At 42.6% G+C, this 19,009-nt stretch overlaps 1 protein-coding gene across 2 annotated transcripts in view; it reads right to left on the reverse strand.

Moving 5' to 3' along the window:
* LOC126199264 (myrosinase 1-like) overlaps window positions 1-19,009 on the reverse strand; it is a 152,431-nt gene continuing 133,422 nt past the window's right edge. For both annotated transcript variants that reach the window (XM_049936068.1, XM_049936067.1), the window contains one exon: window positions 1-275. In XM_049936068.1, coding sequence (XP_049792025.1) covers window positions 140-275 — 136 coding nt within the window. In that variant the 3' untranslated portion in view covers window positions 1-139. The remainder of the gene's footprint in view (window positions 276-19,009) is intronic.

A 19,009-nucleotide genomic window follows, 5' to 3' on the forward strand; every position in this document is an offset into this window, starting at 1 on the left:
TACGAGTACAGTATGATGACTTATTAACTCACACTTCGACTTTCACATTTTTACACGGCTGGAGGAAACATCAAAAGCGAAGATCAGGGGTTCTGGCGTACTGCCAGAGCATGGAGAACTATAACAGTTTCACAGACATTTACACAAAAGATCGCAAGAAGTCGGTAGGTAGCTGTTTGGTCCTGAAAATATCGCCCATCACGCCAGCGGATGCCTTTGGTGTCCTTGGCAAGTCTGGGTCGTCGAAGTCCACTTCGTACAGCCCGAACTTCACACTGTGTAAACAAAAAAAAGACAAAATTACGTTTCATAGTGTTTACTGTAGACAGATGTGTTTAATAACGTAGCATTACACATATGTACATTGATTTGTATCTATAAGGGGCGGTCAAAAAGTTTTGCGTTAGAAGGCCGCGTGTCCAGATTCGGTATACAGATCAGGCAAAATTGTCGTGAGCATTGAGGTAATCATCCTATCGACGCCGCAGGCTGAAGATACCCGTTTGGTACAACATTGTGTCCTGCCGCGTGAACGTTCGGAGCCGCCTGCTGCACATGCTCCTCCGACTGTAATCGTCGACCTTTCAAGGCCTTTTTTAATGGACTGTGATAATCGCTAGGGAGAGGTCAGGACTATAAGGCGAATACTGCAGTGCCTCCCACATTAGTTGGCCCTACTTCTCGAAGTCTCTCAGATTAAAAAATGGTTCAAATGCCTCTAAGCAGTATGGAACTTAACATCTGAGGTCATCAGTCCCCTAAACTTAGAACTACTTAAACCTAACTAACCTAAGAACATTACACACATCCATGCCCGAGGCAGGATTCGAACCTGCGACAGTCGCAGCAGCGCGCTTCCGGACTGAAGGGCCTAGAACCGCTCGGTCACAGCGGCCGGCTCTCTCAGATCGACTGGCGTCTTGTGTCGAACCGCGACGAGCTCAGAACTTGGCGCGCCGTTCCACAGTGGTGGTTTCCGACGGACATGCTGCCCCAGATACATTCTTCTTCTCCGATGGATGTCTATTGGTGTTTGCCCTTCAGCGGCCACGGTAAGAATAACAACAGCACGCTGGTCCTCTTCGGACTCATCTCGTAATAATGTCGCCATAGTTCACGTTTCCACATATAGCGCATGCACGTCAGAAAGACACCAATACCACAGTAATCCGTTGCGTAAATGTTCGTGCTTGTATACCACCATCGCAGTTGCATAAACGCTACAGCAACGTCCTCAGACGGAAACATTTTGATCGCCCCTTATAATATGTAATGTTTTACTTAAAATAACCGTTTAATACAAGTAAAACACGCTTGTTTTACAGATCCTCAATTGCAGGTAATATCCAAGTAGAAAGAGGTAACTGATGCTAGGCTGCCAGCTGGAACAAATTCTTGTTAATCGTCGGACCTTCAGTGATGACTTAACTATCTGAAGACAGAATGTCAACACAGTGATTAAACAGCTCAATCACAAAGTTTTCTTCGACGAAACTAAGCTAATGATAGATCCTAATGGTCGACAAAAATGGATGAACACTCATTATGGAAATATCAGACGAGCCGCAGAATGAAACGTTTATGTACGTGTGATGATCCAGGAAAAGTGCTAGAAAAGATGAAAAAATTTGAACTGTTAGATTTGACGGCGCTTATCTTCGGATAAAATCTTACGTGGAAAAAATTTACGTAGCGTTAAAGCTAAGACAATGAATCATTCTTCTAAGATCGCATGCTTCAGAATTTGCTGTGAACACAAAGCGGCTAGTCAAAGAGTGGATAAAAAGGGGATGCAACATGCCGGAGGAAAACTTGGGGAATTGATGATCCGCTGCACAAGTGCATTTAAGAGATAATGAACCGTTTTTTACAAAGGTAGAAACTAAAAAATCACGAACTACAAGGAAAAGTAGGCGTTCTACTGTTCATGTATGGAATGTATAAAACACAGTCACTATGCCAGAGAATAAAACGACGACTAATGATAAATTCACAACCACAAGGAATCCAAGAAATAGAGCTCGTCTTTACAGATAGGCCTACTGCAAACAACAGGAAACGTATATCCCAAAATAGAAAATTTTGCTTGGTAACACGTATCCACGTATCCACAGGCGTTTCGAAATTTAAAAAAATAACTAGCGCTTCCTTTACACAACTGTTCAAACTTTTACACTCACACATTAAAATGTATTTTTTTACGTAACCCATCAATACAAGAAATTACTTAATACAAGACAGTGCTGTTTTTGACAAAATGTAGATAACGTGTTTATGGTTACTCTATTCGATTAATGTCCCAGACAACTGGTACAATCCATTGCGTTTGTAAAAACTACTGTACAGTTTTACAACTATTCCACACAATATTCCTTCCAATGTTGCCAGCTGAACGTCCTGCAAAACGAAAGGAAAAGCTATACGTCACCTTCAAGAACTGTTTTCCAACTTCATTCGTATTACTACACGAGAATTTCTATTTACGAGACTTGAAAAAATAAAAAAATGAAGCGTCATGAAGAAATTATCCGAATGGGGCGGAAATCAGTAGATGTACAGACAAACAAATGATTACAATTTCAGAAAAATTGGACGATTTTTTGAACTGAAACAGCTTCACAATTTGAGCGAGTGTAATAACGCATTGCTTCACCTCTTTCACTTATGCAGGCAGTTATTCGGCTTAGCATTGATCGACTGAGTCTTTGGATGTCCACCTGAGGGATATCGCGCCGACTTCTATCCAGTTCGTGCGAAGGATCGTCAGAATCCCGAGGTGATTGAAGGGCCCTGCCCATAATGTTCCAAATGTGGTCAACTGGGCTATTTTGTTGGTCAAGATACGGTTTGGCAAGCACGAAGACAGGCGGTGGAAACTCTCGACCTGTGCGGGAGGGCATCGTCTTACTGAAGTGTAAGCCCAGTACGGCTTGCCAGGAAGAGCAACAAAATGGGGCGTAGAATATCGCTGACGTACCGTTGTGGTCTAAAGGTGACACGGACGACAACCAAAGGGGTCCTGCTATGAAAGGAAATGTCACCGCAGACCATCACCCCTTGCTGCCGGGCTGTACGGCTGGCGGCAATGAGGTTGGCATGCCACCACTGTCTGGGGAGCCATCGGGGCTCAATTCGAAGCGGGACTCACCGTTGAAGACAATCCTACTCCAGTCAATGAGATTCCAGACGTGACTCGAGACGCCCAGGACAGCTTTGGATTGCCAACGTAACTACCGCCCACCATACAACCCGACAACCGGCAGTGATGGTCTCAGTGCCACTTCTTTCCATAGCAGGACCCCATAGATGTTATCCACGACATCCTTACAGAACAGCGGTACGGCAGCGATATTTCACGCCCTGTTTTGTTGCTCTGCGCAGCAAACTATGCTGGGCTTAAACTTCAGCGACATACTGCCTGCCCGTACGCGGCGAGAGTTTCTACTTGTTGTTTTCGTGCTTCTACCTTGGCCAGCGAGATCGCCTGTTCTCTCCCCAGTTGAGCACATTCGGAACATTGCAGGTAGGGCCCTCCAGTTAGCTCTGGATTCTGACGATACAACGCGCCAATTGGACATAATTGGACGCGATACCAGTCAGGAGGGCACCCAACAACTCGGTATATCAATGCCAAGCTGGATAACTGGTTGTTTAAGGGTCAGAGGCGATGCAACACTTTAATGACTCGCTCAAATTGTGAAGCTGTTCCTCTCGAATAAATCTTCCAGTTTTTCTGAAATTCTCAGCACTGGTTTGTCCGTTTATGCACATCACACGTACCGTTTTTAGCCCCATTCGAATAACTTCTTCGTGGTGCTTTTTTTTTTTTTAAAAAAAAGAGTTATTGGAGTGTAGAAAGGTCGAAAGAGTATATAGAGGGTCTATACAAGGGAGATGAATTTGCAGACAATATCATAGACATGGGAGATGACGTAGATGAAGAGGAGATGTGAGAAATGAGAACAATTTACAGAGCACTGAAATATAGCCTTGGGAGAGCCAGCCACGACAAAATTCCTCCATCTGGTATGCAAGATACGTAAGACAGGAGAAATACCGTCAAACTTCAAAAAGAATGTGGTAGTTCCAATACCAAAGAAAGCAAGTGCTGACAGGTGTAAATATTACCGAAACATCAATTTAATATGTCATAGTTGTAAAGTACTAACACGAATGCCTTACAAAAGAACGTAAAAATTGATAGAAGCCGACCTCGGGGAAGATCAGTTTGGATTTCGCAGAAATGTAGGAACCCGTGAGGCAATACTGACCTTACGACTTAGAGAATAGGGTGCTGAAAGGCGAACCCACGTTTATAGCATTTGTAGACTTAGAGAAAGCTTTTGTCAATGTTGATTAGAATACTCTCTTTGAAATTCTGAAGGTAGCATGGGTAAAATACAGGGGCTGAACGGCTATTTACAACTGTTAATTAAATTTTGTTTGCACCCTGCACAGTTATCAGGCACTGCAGTATAGTTAGCTGCTCGAAATTGCTCTTAGTAGACCATCTTCTCGAGTCGTTTGATCCACTGGCTGAGGAAGATCGTTGGTTAGCACTTGTTTCCTTGGCTGACCGCCCGCATAGTGGAGCCCTGAACGTCCTGCTTCACAGTTAGTGCCCCACTGCCGCACATCACTCTCATGCGGCGGCGGATTTTCTCTACTGGCCATTAAAATTGCTACACCAAGAAGAAATGCAGGTGATAAACGGGTATTCATTGGACAAATATATTATACTAGAACTGACATGTGATTACGTTTTCACGCAGTTTGGGTGCATAGATCCTGAGAAATCAGTACCAAGAACAACCACCTCTGGCTGTAATAACGGCCTTGATACGCCTGGGCATTGAGTCAAACAGAGCTTGGATGGCGTGTACAGGTACAGCTGCCCATGCAGCTTCAACACGATACCACAGTTAGTTGCTCTGCCACCATTGACCACACGTTTCCAATTGGTGAGAGATCTGGAGAATGTGCTGGCCAGGGCAGCAGTCGAACATTTTCTGTATCCAGAAAAGCCCGTACAGGACCTGCAACATGCGGTCGTGCATTCTCCTGCTGAAATGTTGGGTTTCGCAGGGATCGATTGAAGGGTAGACCCACGGGTCGTAACACATCTGAAACGTAACGTCCACTGTTCAAAATGCCGCCAATGCCAACAAGAGGTGACCGAGACGTGTAACCAATGGCACCCCATAATATCACGCCGGGGAAACGCCAGTATGGCGATGACGAATACACGCTTCCAATGTGCGTTCACCGCAATGTCGCCAATCACGGATGCGTCCATCATGATGCTGTAAACAGAACCTGGATTCATCCGAAAAAATGACGTTTTGCCATTCGTGCACCCAGGTTCGTCGTTTAGTACACCATCGCAGGCGCTCCTGTCTGTGATGCAGCTTCAAGAGTAATCGCAGCCATGGTCTCCGAGCTGATAGTCCATGCTGCTGCAAACGTCGTCGAACTGTTCGTGTAGATGGTTGTTGTCTTGCAAACGTCCCCATCTGTTGACTCAGGGATCGAGACGTGGCTGCACGATACGTTACAGCCATGTGGATAAGATGCCTGTCATCTCGACTGCTAGTGATACGAGGCCGTTGGCATCCAGCACGGCGTTCCGTATTACCCTCCTGAACCCACCGATTCAATATTCTGCTAACAGACATTGGATCTCGACTAACGCGAGCAGCAATGTCGCGATACGATAAACCGCAATCGCGATAGGCTACAATCCGACCTTTATCGAAGTCGGAAACGTGATGGTACGCAGTTCTTCTCCTTAGACGAGGCATCACAACAACGTTTCACCAGCCAGCGCCTGTCAACTGTTGTTTGTGTATGAGAAATCGGTTGGAAACTTTCCTCATGTTAGCACGTTGTAGATGTCGCCACCGGCGCCAATCTTGTGTGAATGCTCTGAAAAGCTAGTCATTTGCATATCACAGCATCTTCTCCATGTCGGTTAAATTTCGCGTCTGTAGCACTTCCATCTTCGTGGTGTAGCAATTTTAATGGCCAGTAGTGTACATATAGGCCCGCAGGCACGGTCATAGAGACCGGCACCTTAAGGGGGCGGCATTTTTTGCTCTCTATCCATTTTAACCTTTTACGTTTTAAAATAACTGCGTTTACAAATGACAAAATTTTTTAATATTGTTAAACAGCTTGCTACTTTAAATAAGCCTAAGAACAAAATTCGGCAGTACATGCTTGGAAATATACATAGTTTACTTGGTGATGGAATGTAAATTTAACATTGGGTTTCTATCTCGTGTCATGTTCATGATTGTTCAAAATATTTTGAAGTAAGCTGTCTGGACGGCAATTTACAAAACAATGTTTGAAACGTTGTTATTATTCCGAGAATGTTGTCGACTTCTGCTTAACCCTACCGTATTTTCCCCGTGAAAATACCGAGACCCCGCGAAAGCTGTGATAATCAACAATTTCTTAAATACTGTAACATGTGTGGGTCTCAGTATGTAAAAACCATCTCAACTTAAATTTCCTGTAGAAATTACGGGAAAGTATCAAGTCAACCCTCCATGACTGTAATTAATGTGAAACTCTGTGGTCTTCAGTATCTGAACTTCGATTTAATGACACCCGTTTAACAAAACATGTCGATACTGGGAATGTTTCGCATGTTTAAACATATGTTTATACGAAAAGAACATAAGCAGAATATCTGATAATGTGTGAAATACACTTCACAACAGTATAAAAATTGTATTTATTTACTTCCTTCCTTTTTTTTGGCGAAGAAAGAAGAAGAAACCAACTTTCGTTTGTCTCATTTATTGTGCTGCAACATGCACGATATAAAAGTTCCCACTCTGTGGTATCGAATAGTACGTGGCATTGCGAATTTTATATTAAACCTCTTAACTAACTGTTTTCCTTCGAGGAAAGGTTATTTTTATTTTATGTTGGAACAAAAGGTGCGTATGCGTGTAAACATAACAGCAATGTTCACACAAATGGCAACACACCACATGAACTGCCAACAACACTACTTAAACTTTATAGTCTGTCTTCTCTACCCACAGAAAGCGCTAAAAAGTTATAAGAATAAGTGTAATATGAGTCGATCCAGCACACCTCACAGCAAGAAATTGCAAAAATTATTTGCTTTTTAAATTAGAAAGACAGCGTCAAGGATATTCAGAACATATTTGCGTCCCAGATAAAATTCCGGCGACGCGGGAAACAGAAGCCAAAAAAGGGACTGTCCCGTTTTCTTTACGAGACGAATTCCAGACGGCAGCTGTGTTTCTACTGTTCACTGACAACGGAGAAACGGGCGACAATGAATCTTTGTGCTCGTGTACCGTATTTACAGTAGAAAGCTTTGTCCTCATGTGCAGTGTAGTACGACTGGAAGTGGCTACAGTCGTTCTTTCTTTCGTTTTACAATTTTTTTCTTTTGTTTTGACTGTTGGAGAGAAAAAAGCGAATATGTAAAATTAAGTGGGGCGGCATTTTGGAAATTGTCGTAGGAAAGGCGAGAACGCGAAGCAAATGTTCTAAAAACGCTTGGCAGAGTAGATAAATTTTTCGCAAAAAATGTTGCTGGTTCGACTTCGATTTCAAGTAGTAGTCTTGACCGAAGCCGCTACTGTTCGGTCGAGTAGCTCCTCAATTGGCATGACCAATAATACTGAAAACGTCCACACAAATTTATAGGAAGAGCAAGGATGAACATCCTACAAGTAACATGGGAGTTATTTCGCCTTTTGTGACTATAGAAATTCTTATTAGGATCAGACGCATTTGGCTCTATTTAAAGAGTCTGCAGTGGTTACTGTAAATATTCTACACTCGTTTACAAAGTAATCGAGGAGAATGGGGATGCATAATATATGAAAACGAGAAAATATTATTTATTAGTTTGTCGCAGTGCCTTAAAAATAGAATGTTGGTTTGTTGAAGAATGCACCGAGATAAAAACCTGAGCTGTAAAAAAAAAAGCAATTTTGAACTTGAGAAGAGTTTATGATCTAGGTACACTGATTTTTAAACAAAATCAAAATTATCAGAGCGACCGCGTTAAACACAGTGTAATGAGTCTCGTCCACGTAGGACTTTTGACAGTTCAGGTGATGGAATAACCACGGTATCATTTGTTAAACTGTGACTGCAGAAGAGAAGAATCAAAAACAAAAGGAGGTGTAACAAACATCCTAATGCATATACAAAAATCATAACATTACATTTACCCTCACTTCGATCTACCGTAGTTGACAACTCACCGCGAAGGCAATGATATGCGCTGTCCATGCTGTCTTGCCTTCCAGTTTCGACAGTTCAGTGTTCGTGGTCATGTAAAGAATGTAGGACTCCGTGTTCTTGTTAATCGATCAGATCTCTCTCCCAGATTACACTATACATTTTCATGATCACAATTAAATATAAATTTGTATAAGAATACCGTTCGTAGTCCTCCTGACACAATAAAACACTTAAGAAACGTACGAACGCCTCGTACACTTCATTCACTTAGACTCACACCAGTGAGAAGGTTACATGGTAAATATTCAACAGGGAAGTAACCGATTTTGTGAAATTTTACGAGTTCCTAGCCAGAAGCGAATTATATAGTTTTATCTGTGTGGTTTGGTAGTCTAATTTTTGAATTTCTACGTGTTACTTTAATATTTACCATATTCCGTTCATAATAAGAGTAAACCTCATGTAAACATTGCACTGTGCATTCTTCCGCGTTTTCTGGGACCTCACTGGGTCCCGATTCACGTGGCGCAGAGGCCAAGCTGTCTCGAGTACAGTCAAGTACGATAATAAGAATACGTTTTGTGTTGTGCATTACGCGTATACCTATTCAGCGACGATACGGGGCAATAACTTCACCGGCGCATTTAACTTGGACAGCACTGGCCAGGCAAGTGACCCAACGAAACTGCAGTGACGTGAACAGTTGCAGTAAAGACGTAAAAAGAGACGAGCAGAGAAACCATATAAGTTTGAATGTCATTCATTTTTTAAACAGGAGGAAATAATATATGGCTAAACTAAGGAGATACGCTTCTCAGGTAACCGTACGGAAAACATGACATGCTCTCGATTTTAGCTAACACAGTACTGTAATGAAAAACTAGAGTGATGAAAATTCCTGACTTTAACAAAGGTAATTTTTCTGCATGAGCTCTGTGTGGCGTAAAAGCGCACTGCTGATTTTCCATGTAGTTAAATACTGAAGCCACTCAAGGTATTACTGTCATTCGTCTGGTAATCTCTGAACTCCTTTCATATCGGACACTGAGGAATACATTTCAGTACTGCTACGTTGATAACGAGGCGATCGGCAACAGAATTGCAAGCCACCAAAAAAAATCCGCATTTCCTCCTCCTCCTTTATGATATGCTGTTCTGCATTTCGTCATCATTCGGCAGCGACGTGTCACGAAGCTTCGTGCATTACTTACAGCACGTTTGACAGCTTAAATGTCTCGTTACTTTTGGCGACAAATACTTTAGCTTTGCTGCACATCTGTTGGGTTCAGATTGCAGTGTGAAGATGACAACCGTGAAAATGAGGCGTTTGTACAGTGTGCTCGACGCCGTGAAAATTATTGTTTTCCGTGTTTCTACGACGCTTATCACTCTGTGAGACAACATATGTCCTACAAAACAAGGGGTATATTCAAATAAAGTATATCTGATTTTTCATTTTTCCCCAAAAAATTTAATTGTCTAATGTTTTCTTAACTTCAACAATCTTATATAAAATATCGATAATTAAAAATGTATATTTGCAATGAAAACCAGAATTTTACGTGCGAATATAAGTAGAAACTAGGGAGACGTGCATTTTTGTTGAAAAATTATGGTTAAGTATGCGTTAAATAAAATATACATTTCATGAATTTCATATTTAAGTGATTGACATATACAAACCGAACAAAAAAAGCTGTACTCACAATGTGTTTCGAACCGCCGCCTACTTGCATACACGAGTGTCATTCCACGGCGCTACAGTATACGGTATGCATACAATCACATCAGCTATCTTAAATTTATTATATAGTCCACTAAATACGTCTAAGCTGGTTTTTCTCTGTAATATTGTGAAAAACATTAAGAAAAACTTCTTTCTCGCCATTAAGAGTGTTTCACTACGAAGCAGGAAGCAGTGTCATCCATTTTCACGGTACGTATTAACAGAGAGACAATCAGAGCACAAGTAGAGATTACAGAAACTGACGATTTTTGAAACAAAAATTATGTAAGCTAAGTACGATTAAGAAAGACTTTAGTGGCTGATGATACATCAGAATGTCTTATTCATTTAGAGTGGCATAGTAATAAGATATCCAATACATAAGTTGGACCTACTTCCAAGAGCGGAACAACACCAGTGTACGAGAGCTACGGCTGCTTGACCAAACATCGCGTTTGTATTTATTTGCATCAGGTTTATTCTTATGATGAACGAGGTATAGACACAGTTCTCGCAATTTCGTTTGTGTCTGAAATATTTATGACTTTTAGAAGTTCCTAACCAGGAGCGAATTATTTAGTCTCATCTGTGTGCTTTGGCAGTTTAGCTTTTGCATCTCTGCGTATCTATTTTAATTTACTATCCACAGTTCTTATGTTTGTTAGTGTCTAAGACAGAGATCGGCAGCGCGTGTTATAGTCGTTTGTTTGCTTAGTGTAGTTTTCCTCTGTCTTTAGTATGAATACGAACTGTGATTGCTGTGTGCAAATGCGAACTGCGTTGGTGACACTTCGCTGTCAGCCCCAGGCTGTGATGGCTTCTGTTACACTGCTTGAGGTTGTAGTGGACACGCATCACAGTTGGGGACCGAGCGTGGTGATCCAACGGACATCCAGCACTACCCAGAGTCCACTGATCGGTGTGCACTGGTGGCCAGCCCAGTACTGCTCTCACTGAGGTTGACCCCTCACCTGTGGTCGGGTAGGAGGTCACCACGCGGCATCGCGGGCTGCAAGAGACTTCCTGGTCGACTGAACGAACATAAGGCCTCCGCTGTTAGCGCGGTTAGTCTAACTAACAGGTTCCAGGTGCTATCTGTGCCTGACACTGTCTCTCATCCAGATGCTGTTGTTTCAGAAACCTCTCAGCCTGCAATATCTGGGCAGTCCCAGAGGGTGGGATTATTAGCAGTTGGGGCCTGCAATTTCAGGCACGTTACGGCGCTTCTTAGGGACATGGCTGCCAAGGAGGGGAAGAAAGCCAATGTGCACTCCGCTTGCGTACCAGGTGGAATGATTCCAGACGTGGAACGGGTCTTTCCGGATGCCATGAAGAACGTAGAGTGTAGCCAACTGCAGCTGGTGGATCTCGTCGGAACCAATGATGTGTGTTACTTTGGACTGTAAGAGATTACCTCTGGTTTCGAGCGGCTATCTGAAATGGTAAAGGTTGCCTGTCATGCTTGTGAGACAAAATAGCTCACCATTTGCAAAACAGTCGACAGAACCGATTGTGAAAACTGCTACAGAGCCGAGTGGAGGGTCTGAATCAGAGGGTCAGACGGTTTTCTGACCGTGTAGGATGCAAATACGTAAACTTGAGCCACAGGGTGGTGGGGTTTCGGGTTCTGCTAAATACTTCAGGAGACCATTACACGCAGAAGTCAGCTACATGGGTAGCTACATGGGTAGCTACATGGGTGTGGATTGGGAGGTTTCTTAGGTTAAAGTGTCTCGGGGAAACACAAAAAGTGCTTCAGTCTCAAAAGGTGCAGATCGAAAACAAGAAGAACGTACATCTAGGTACCATCGGCATAACAGTTGTAAATTATCATAGTTGTGTTGGGAAATTACCAGAGCTCCAAGCGAAAATAGAAAGCACTGACGCTCAAATCGTTATAGGCACTGAAAGCTGGCCAAACCCAAAGACAAGTTCAGACGAAATACGAAGGAGCTAACGGTGTTCAGCAAGGATAGGCTAAATACAGTTGGGCAGTGCAGTGTTTGTTGCTGTGAGAAGTAGTTTATATTGTAGCAAAATTGAACTAAATAGTTCCTGTGAGTTAGTATGGGTAGAGGCCATTCTTGGCAACCGGAATAAAATGATTGGATTCTTTTGTCGACCTACCAACTCAGATGATACAACTGCTGCAATGTTCAAAGAAAACCTGAGTCTAATTTCAGTGACTTAACCTGTCTCACACAGTTATAGTTGGTGGTGACTTCAATCTCGATATCCTGGAGAAAATACATGTTTAAATCCGGTGGTACACGTAAAATATCATCCAAGATTATGCTAAGCGCATTCTCTGATAGTTATTTCGAGCAATTAGTTCATGAACCCACTCGAAAAGTAAACGGCTGTGAAACCACACTTGACCTCTTAGCGACAAATAATCCTGAGCGAATAACGAGCATCAGAACGGATACAGGTATGGGGTTGTCGTAGCGAGACTGAATACCGTAACTCCCAAACCCACCAACAATAAAAGAAAGATGTATGTATTCAAAAAGCAAATAAAAATTTGCTTGTTACCTTCCTGAAAGACAATCTCCTCTCCTAAATTAACAGTGTAGTTGTATACCAGATGTGACTTGAATTCAAAAAAATAGTATCAACAGCAATTGAGAGGTTTATACCAAATAAATTAACAAAGGACGGAGTTGATCCTCCATACTGCGCAAAACAGGTCCTACTAAATAACTATGAATTAGAATTACGAACAACTTAAACTGGAAAGGACACATAGAAAGTGTTTTGGGGAAGGCGAACCAAAAACTGCTTTTTATTGGCAGGACGCTTTGAAGATGCAAAAAAATCTAACGAGAATGTCTACACTACCCTTGTCGGTCCTCTTTTGAAGCACTTCTCCCACATGTGGGATCGTTACCAGACAGGTTTAACGGAGTGCATCGAGGTAGTTGAAAGAAGGGCATCTCGTCTCGTACTATCGAGAAATAGGGGAGAGGGTGTCGCGGACATGATACGGGATCTGGGGTTTCCTGTTGCTGTCAGATCTAGGGAGAAACGGTCATCATAATAAAATAAGGGAAATCAGAGCTCGCAGGGAAAGATACAGGTGTTCGTTTTCTTTTCGCGCGCTCTTCTAGAGTTGATATGAAGGTAGTTCATTGAACACTTTGTCAGAGTACAAGTGTGATTTACAGAATAGCCGTATAGATACAGATGTATACTGCATAATAACAGTACATTCAGCAGTGAATTCTGGGACATTACTTTTGAAAACTATCAACATGTGAACCAATGTTGATGCACTGAAGGAAAATGTATTTTTCGCAATATTCTGGCGACAAATTGTATTGATTCACCTACACCTAAGAACAGATGACTTACTGAAATGAAATTAACCATTACAGTGACTCTTCTGTTGATAGAAAAACATAAATAAATACCGTGTGATCAAAAAGTCAGTATAAATTTGAAAACTTAATAAACCACGGAGTAATGTAGATAGAGTGGTAAAAATTAACACACGTGCATGGACTGACATGGGGATTTATTAGACAAAAAAAACAAAGTTCACAAAGTGTCCGACAGATGTGCGTCGTTTGGTGATGATCGTTTGCTCAGCCACCACTTTCGTCATACTTGGCGTCCCAGGTCCCCAGACCTCAGTCCATGCGATTATTGGCTTTGGGGTTACCTGAAGTCGCAAGTGCATCGTGGTCGACCGACATCTCTAGGGACGCTGAAAGACAACATCCTACGCCAATCCATAACTCCGGACATGCTTTACAGTGCTGTTCACAACATTATTCCTCGACTACAGCTATTGTTGAGGAATAATGGTGGACATATTGAGCATTTCCTGTGAAGAACATCATCTTTGCTTTGTCTTACTTTGTTCTACATCTACATCTACATCTACACCTACATGACTACTCTGCAATTCACATTTAAGTGCTTGGCAGAGGGTTCGTCGAACCACAATCATACTATCTCTCTACCATTCCACTCCCGAACAGCACGCGGGAAAAACGAACACCTAAACCTTTCTGTTCGAGCTCTCTCTTATTTTATTTTGATGATCATTACTACCTATGTAGGTTGGGCCCAACAAAATATTTTCGCATTCGGAAGAGAAAGTTGGTGACCGAAATTTCGTAAATAGATCTCGCCGCGACGAAAAACGTCTTTGCTTTAATGACTTCCATCCCAACTCGCGTATCATATCTGCCACACTCTCTCCCCTATTACGTGATAATAAAAAACGAACTGCCCTTTTTTGCACCCTTTCGATGTCCTCCGTCAATCCCACCTGGTAAGGATCCCGCACCGCGCAGCAATATTCTAACACAGGACTAACGAGTGTAGTGTAAGCTGTCTCTTTAGTGGACTTGTTGCATCTTCTAAGTGTCCTGCCAATGAAACGCAACCTTTGGCTCGTCTTCCCCACAATATTATCTATGTGATCTTTCCAACCGAAGTTGTTCATAATTTTAACACCCAGGTACTAAGTTGAATTGACAGCCTTGAGAATTGTACTATTTATCGAGTAATCGAATTCCAACGGATTTCTTTTGGAACTCATGTGGATCACCTCACACTTTTCGTTATTTAGCGTCAACTTCCACCTGCCACACCATACAGCAATCTTTTCTAAATCGCTTTGCAACTGATACTGGTCTTCGGATGACCTTATTAGACGGTAAATTACAGCATCATCTGCGAAAAACCTAAGAGAACTGCTCAGATTGTCACCCAGATCATTTATATAGATCAGGAACAGCAGAGGTCCCAAGACGCTTCCCTGGGGAACACCTGATTTCACTTCAGTTTTACTCGATGATTTGCCACCTATTACTACGAACTGCGACCTTCCTGACAGGAAATCACGAATCCAGTCGCACAACTGAGACGATATCCCATAGGCCCGCAGCTTGATTAGAAGTCGGTTGTGAGGAACGGTGTTATGCTAATTATTGCTATTCTGATCAGATGAAGTGCCCCATCTGTCGGACATTTTTTGGACTTTTGTACTCTTTTGGTTCTAATAAAATCCCATGTCATTGCAAGCATGTGTGTCAATTTGTACCTCTCTATCTACATTATTCCGTGATTTATTCAGTTTTCAAATTTATACCGACATGCAGCTTTACTGTATGATTAAATGATGATGGCGTCCTCTTGGGTAAAATATTCCGGAGGTAAAATAGTCCCCCATTCGGATCTCCGGGCGGGGACTACTCAAGAGGACGTCGTTATCAGGAGAAAGAAAACTGGCGTTCTACGGATCGGAGCGTGGAATGTCGGATCCCTTAATCGGGCAGGTAGGTTAGAAAATTTAAAAAGGGAAATGGAGAGGTTAAAGTTAGATATAGTGGGAATTAGTGAAGTTCGGTGGCAGGAGGAACAAGACTTTTGGTCAGGTGATTACAGGATTATAAATACAAAATCAAATAGGGGTAATGCAGGAGTAGGTTTAATAATGAATAAAAAAATAGGAGTGCGGGTTAGCTACTACAAACAGCATAGTGAACGCATAGACACAAAGCCCATGCCTACTATAGTAGTACAAGTTTATATGCCAACTAGCTCTGCAGATGATGAAGAAATTGATGAAATGTATGACGAGATAAAAGAAATTATTCAGGTAGTGAAGGGAGACGAAAATTTAATAGTCATGGGTGACTGGAATTCGTCAGTAGGAAAAGGGAGAGAAGGAAACATAGTAGGTGAATATGGATTGGGGGGAAGAAATGAAAGAGGAAGCCGCCTTGTAGAATTTTGCACAGAGCATAACTTAATCATAGCTAACACTTGGTTCAAGAATCATAAAAGAAGGTTGTATACCTGGAAGAATCCTGGAGATACTAATAGGTATCAGATAGATTATATAATGGTAAGACAGAGATTTAGGAACCAGGTTTTAAATTGTAAGACATTTCCAGGGGCAGATGTGGATTCTGACCACAATCTATTGGTTATGAACTGCAGATTGAAACTGAAGAAACTGCAAAAAGGTGGGAATTTAAGGAGATGGGACCTGGATAAACTGAAAGAACCAGAGGTTGTAGAGAGTTTCAGGGAGAGCATAAGGGAACAATTGACAGGAATGGGGGAAAGAAATACAGTAGAAGAAGAATGGGTAGCTCTGAGGGATGAAGTAGTGAAGGCAGCAGAGGATCAAGTAGGTAAAAAGACGAGGGCTAATAGAAATCCTTGGGTAACAGAAGAAATATTGAATTTAATTGATGAAAGGAGAAAATATAAAAATGCAGTAAATGAAGCAGGCCAAAGGGAATACAAACGTCTCAAAAATGAGATCGACAGAAAGTGCAAAATGGCTAAGCAGGGATGGCTAGAGGACAAATGTAAGGATGTAGAGGCTTGTCTCACTAGGGGTAAGATAGATACTGCCTACAGGAAAATTAAAGAGACCTTTGGAGAGAAGAGAACCACTTGTATGAATATCAAGAGCTCAGATGGCAACCCAGTTCCAAGCAAAGAAGGGAAGGCAGAAAGGTGGAAGGAGTATATAGAGGGTTTATACAAGGGCGATGTACTTGAGGACAGTGTTATGGAAGTGGAAGAGGATGTAGATGAAGATGAAATGGGAGATAAGATACTGCGTGAAGAGTTTGACAGAGCACTGAAAGACCTAAATCGAAACAAGGCCCCGGGAGTAGACAACATTCCATTAGAACTACTGATGGCCTTGGGAGAGCCAGTCATGACAAAACTCTACCATCTGGTGAGCAAGATGTATGAGACTGGCGAAATACCCACAGACTTCAAGAAGAATATAATAATTCCAATACCAAAGAAAGCAGGTGTTGACAGATGTGAAAATTAACGAACTATCAGTTTCATAAGTCACAGCTGCAAAATACTAACGCGAATTCTTTACAGACGAATGGAAAAACTGGTAGAAGCGGACCTCAGAGAAGATCAGTTTGGATTCCGTAGAAATGTTGGAACACGTGAGGCAATACTAACCTTACGACTTATCTTAGAAGAAAGATTAAGAAAGGCAAACCTACGTTTCTAGCATTTGTAGACTTAGAGAAAGCTTTTGACAACGTTAACTGGAATACTCTCTTTCAAATTCTGAAGGTAGCAGGGGTAAAATACAGGGAGCGAAAGGCTATTTACAATTTGTACAGAAACCAGATGGCAGTTATAAGAGTCGAGGGGCATGAAAGGGAAGCAGTGGTTGGGAAAGGAGTGAGACAGGGTTGTAGCCTCTCCCCGATGTTATTCAATCTGCATATTGAGCAAGCAGTAAAGGAAACAAAAGAAAAATTCGGAGTAGGTATTAAAATTCATGGAGAAGAAGTAAAAACTTTGAGGTTCGCCGAGGACATTGTAATTCTGTCAGAGACAGCAAAGGACTTGGAAGAGCAGTTGAACGGAATGGACAGTGTCTTGAAAGGAGGATATAAGATGAACATCAACAAAAGCAAAACGAGGATAATGGAATGTAGCCAAATTAAATCGGATGATGCTGAGGGGATTAGATTAGGAAATGAGACACTTAAAGTAGTAAAGGAGTTTTGCTATTTAGGGAGTAAAATAACTGATGATGGTCGAAGTAGAGAGGATATAAAATGTAGACTGGCAATGGCAAGGAAATCGTTTCTGAAGAAGAGAAATTTGTTAACATCGAGTATAGATTTAAGTGTCAGGAAGTCGTTTCTGAAAGTATTTGTATGGAGTGCAGCCACGTATGGAAGTGAAACATGGACGGTAAATAGTTTGGACAAGAAGAGAATAGAAGCTTTCGAAATGTGGTGTTACAGAAGAATGCTCAAGATAAGGTGGGTAGATCACGTAACTAATGAGGAGGTATTGAATAGGATTGGGGAGAAGAGAAATTTGTGGCATAACTTGACTAGAAGAAGGGATCGGTTGGTAGGACATGTTTTGAGGCATCAAGGGATCACAAATTTAGCATTGGAGGGCAGCGTGGAGGGTAAAAATCGTAGAGGGAGACCAAGAGATCAATACACTAAGCAGATTGAGAAGGATGTAGGTTGCAGTAGGTACTGGGAGATGAAGAAGCTTGCACAGGATAGAGTAGCATGGAGAGCTGCATCAAACCAGTCTCAGGACTGAAGACCACAACAACAACAACAACAACCGACTTTTTGATCACCCGATACATTTAAAAGTCATGAACTGGTAACCATAAACGTGCGTCGCTGGTACTGAATGTAGCGATTTTGAAATGTACACTTACCAGCCAGAACGTTATGACGACCTGCATAATAGCCGGTGGGTCCACCTCTCGCGCGGGTAACAGCCGCGACGCGTCGTGGCATGGAAGCAATGAGGCCCTGCTAGGTCGATGGAGCGATTTGGCACCACATCTGCTCACACAAGCCACCTAATTCCGGGGAGGGGGGGGCGATGACCTGTGACGCCATGTTCAGTCACAACCCAGTTTTCTTCGATCAGGTTCAGATTTGGCGAGCTGTGGGTCCAGCACATCATCTGGAACTCGCCACTGTGTTCCTCAGACCACTCCATCAGACTCCTGGCAGTGTCACACGGCGCATTATCTTTTTGAATAACGCCAACGTCGGGTAACATGATCGTCATGAAGAGGTGTGCCTGGGCTGCAACCGGAGTGCGATGCTGGTCGGTCATCACGGTGCCACTGGACCCATGGATGCACACGTGAATGTTCGCCAGAGGATAATGGAATAACCGCCAGCTTGTCTCCGCCCCGCTGTACATGTGTCAAGGAGCTGTTCCCCTGGAAGACGACGGATTCGCGACCTGCCATCGGCGTGATGAAGAAGGTATCGGAATTCACCAGACGACGCAATGCTCCAACGTCCAGTACCGATGGTCACATGCCCACCTGAGTTGTACTTTCGATGTCGCGATGTTGTGGTGTTAACATTGGCACATGCATAGGTCGTCGGCTGCGGAGGCCCATCCTTAGAAGTGTTCGGTGCACCGTGTGTTCAGATACACTTTTATTCTGCCCGGCGTTAAAGTCTGGTGTTAGTTGCGCCATAGTTTGCCGCCTGCCCTGTTTTTACCTGTCTGCCCAGCCTAAGACGTCTGTCA

This window comes from Schistocerca nitens, chromosome 8 (assembly GCF_023898315.1).
Source record: "Schistocerca nitens isolate TAMUIC-IGC-003100 chromosome 8, iqSchNite1.1, whole genome shotgun sequence".
Lineage (NCBI taxonomy): Eukaryota > Metazoa > Arthropoda > Insecta > Orthoptera > Acrididae > Schistocerca > Schistocerca nitens.